Raw genomic sequence first — 2,911 nt, forward strand, 5'->3', positions numbered from 1 at the left:
TATACAGTGATCGTTCGCTAATTGGGGCACGACCTCACCCCAACTAGTGAATGCCGTTCGCTAATTGGGGCGTTTTGACAAGCGTCAATGTTTTGCCTTTCTCGTATACTAAGTATACGGTAAAGGCTATATGATCGCTCCAAAAACAAACTTTTTATAGAAGGCCCGGAGACCCATAGTGTTATATACCAATCGACTCAGTTCGACGAATTGAGGTGATGTCTGTGTGTGTGTGTGTGTATGTGTGTGTGTGTGTGTGCGCACAAATACACAAAAAAATGTGACTCATTTTTCAGGCACTTATCCTAACCCGATTTGCTTGCAACAATTTGTATTAAACGCAGAATCCTTTCCCATTGTTTCCTATTGAAAATTGGCCAGGTCGGACTATGGGATCGGAAATTATGGCCAAAATACAAATTTATACGTAAAAATCGCGTAAAAAATGTCACTCATTTTTCGGGCACTTATCCTCAACCGATTTGCTCGCAACAAATTGCATTCGACGCAGAATCCTTTCCCATTGTTTCCTATTGAAAATTGGCCATATCGGACTATGGGATCGGAAATTATGGCCAAAATACAAATTTATACGTAAAAATCGCGTAAAAAATGTCACTCATTTTTAGGGCACTTATCCTCAACCAATTTGCTCGCAACAAATTGCATTCGACGCAGAATCCTTTCCCATTGTTTCCTATTGAAAATTGGCCAGGTCGGACTATGGGATCGGAAATTATGGCCAAAATACAAATTTATACGTAAAAATCGCATAAAAAATGTCACTCATTTTTAGGGCACTTATCTTCAACCAATTTGCTCGCAACAAATTGCATTCGACGCAGAATCCTTTCCCATTGTTTCCTATTGAAAATTGGCCAGGTCGGACTATGGGATCGGAAATTATGGCCAAAATACAAATTTATACGTAAAAATCGCGTAAAAAATGTCACTCATTTTTAGGGCACTTATCCTCAACCAATTTGCTCGCAACAAATTGCATTCGACGCAGAATCCTTTCCCATTGTTTCCTATTGAAAATTGGCCAGGTCGGACTATGGGATCGGAAATTATGGCCAAAATACAAATTTATACGTAAAAATCGCGTAAAAATTGTCACTCATTTTTCGGGCACTTATCTTCAACCGATTTGCTCGCAACAAATTGCATTCGACGCAGAATTCCCATTGTTTCCTATTGAAAATTGACCAGGTCGGACTATGGGATCGGAAGTTATGGCCAAACTACCTTTTTTGCCTTTCTCGTATACAAAGTATACGTAAAGGCTATATGTTCGCTCCAAAAACGAACTTTTTATAGGAGTCCCGGAGACCCATACACACAAAAAAAAAATCGTTGGTAAAAGTAAAAGAAACGTTGGTAAAATTAAGAAAATGAGTTAATGATTTTCAGTAGAAAGTATAGGACTGTTAAAACTACAAGTGAGAAAATGTCACCTCAGCAAGAACTTTGACAAGAGTAAAACTTTTAAAATAACATTTTCCTCTCAAATCGACATGTTCATTTTACATTAGAATCAACTAGTGATACTTTCAAAACAACAAGTTGTTTTTGGTCTCAATTTTACATGTGCGTTTTCAATTCAAAATTGTCAAAACAAAATTCTAAAAATTCATATTTTTTTTATTGCTTTCGTTCTATAACCTTATTTTATTTATTTAATTTTATCGTCTTTAATGCGTCGGATCAAGCCGCCATCGAACATCGTTTTCGTAGACCCGTTGTGTTGATGTTGTTGCGCATCTTTTTGAGGCCAATCTTTCCCGGATGCTGATCCGATACACTTGATGCTACCGAATCGAGCTCACCAGAAGTCATCCATTGCGGCGCAGTTTTCAGCGATGTTGGTTCTGCTGGGAACGATGAATAGTATTGAAGTTCATTGTTGTTAATAATAAGAATTGCATTACCTTTAGTAGTTTGAGCTGACAGATTAGCACCCCAAGATTGGCAGTTGATAGAAGCATCTGGATTGGCAGATAGATCTTCGACCTGGGTCACACGGGTTATATTGTCGTGCTGCATAGCGAAACCATATGGAAATAAGGCTGCCTTACACCTCGGGAAAATTTTCCGCCGGAATTTGGTCCCCGTGTATTTTAAAGGGGGCCGGGATTTTTATTTTCCGTGCCCAAATTCCGAAAACATCGCATATGCAAAAATACATGAGGAAAAAATCCGCGGACCAAATTCCCGAGGTGTGAGGCTACCTATAGGTCATCCTTCGCCGTTTGGCGTTTTTCGTCTGATCGGCTTTCGATCACACTTCCGTTCTTGTTCATCCTTCACGGGGAACTTCCTATAGTGGCTTCCTCTCTTACTGTAGCGAAACATACTGCTGATCTATGTAGTTAGCAGAGAGTGGCACCTTTCATGCTGTCATCTGAAAAAACATAAATGTCCATTAAAATTTAATTAAAAACACCGCAAATAAAAACTTACTCGGCCTTTGGCGCAAACTTCAAGGAATAATCATCTTGTTTTTTCCGAGGCATTTTCAATTTTGACAGATCCTGACGAGTTGCCAGTTTCATTATTTATTGTTGTTTGTGTTGCCAGAAATACGATATATATATATATACACTGAAACTAAGTGTGAAGTAATTTTTACCATGGTCGTGTAGTAAAAATAACAATATCTGCGTACTGTCAAAATAAATAGTTGCCGGGGTATATTTTACCACATTTATAGTAAAAATAACAACATCAGCTCCCGTAGATCGATTCTTTATTTTTCATCAAAACGCGTCATTTTGTTTTCTCTAGAATTATTGGAAATTAAAGTTTTGGAGTAATTTTTTTAATATAATTATACAAAAAAAAGCACAAAATGACAATCGAGTTGTACAAATTACACTCCAAGGGTCTAGTTGAGGATACAGAGCTAATT

The 2,911-nt window shown here is 37.8% G+C and overlaps 1 protein-coding gene across 1 annotated transcript; it reads right to left on the bottom strand.

Annotated features, from left to right (window-relative positions):
- Positions 1-1,614: 1,614 nt before the first annotated feature.
- Positions 1,615-2,423, bottom strand: LOC134214235 (U5 small nuclear ribonucleoprotein 200 kDa helicase-like). Its single transcript, XM_062693641.1, has 3 exons — positions 2,234-2,423; positions 1,932-2,063; positions 1,615-1,871 (listed from the first exon to the last, which is right to left on the bottom strand). The coding sequence occupies exons 1-3, from the start codon at positions 2,301-2,303 to the stop codon at positions 1,708-1,710; spliced, it is 366 nt and encodes a 121-aa protein (XP_062549625.1). The 5' UTR covers positions 2,304-2,423; the 3' UTR covers positions 1,615-1,707.
- Positions 2,424-2,911: the final 488 nt, after the last annotated feature.

This window comes from Armigeres subalbatus, chromosome 2, assembly GCF_024139115.2.
Source record: "Armigeres subalbatus isolate Guangzhou_Male chromosome 2, GZ_Asu_2, whole genome shotgun sequence".
NCBI lineage: Eukaryota > Metazoa > Arthropoda > Insecta > Diptera > Culicidae > Armigeres > Armigeres subalbatus.

Bases quoted from the DNA above. Each gene is read 5' to 3' on its own strand.
- LOC134214235 (XM_062693641.1), bottom strand. From the start codon at position 2,303: ATGAACAAGAACGGAAGTGTGATCGAAAGCCGATCAGACGAAAAACGC. The intron at 2,064-2,233 runs AGGTAGCCTCAC...AGGCAGCCTTAT, and splicing joins AACGGCGAAGGATGACCTAT to TTCCATATGGTTTCGCTATG. The intron at 1,872-1,931 runs GTAATGCAATTC...CGTTCCCAGCAG, and splicing joins GTCAGCTCAAACTACTAAAG to AACCAACATCGCTGAAAACT.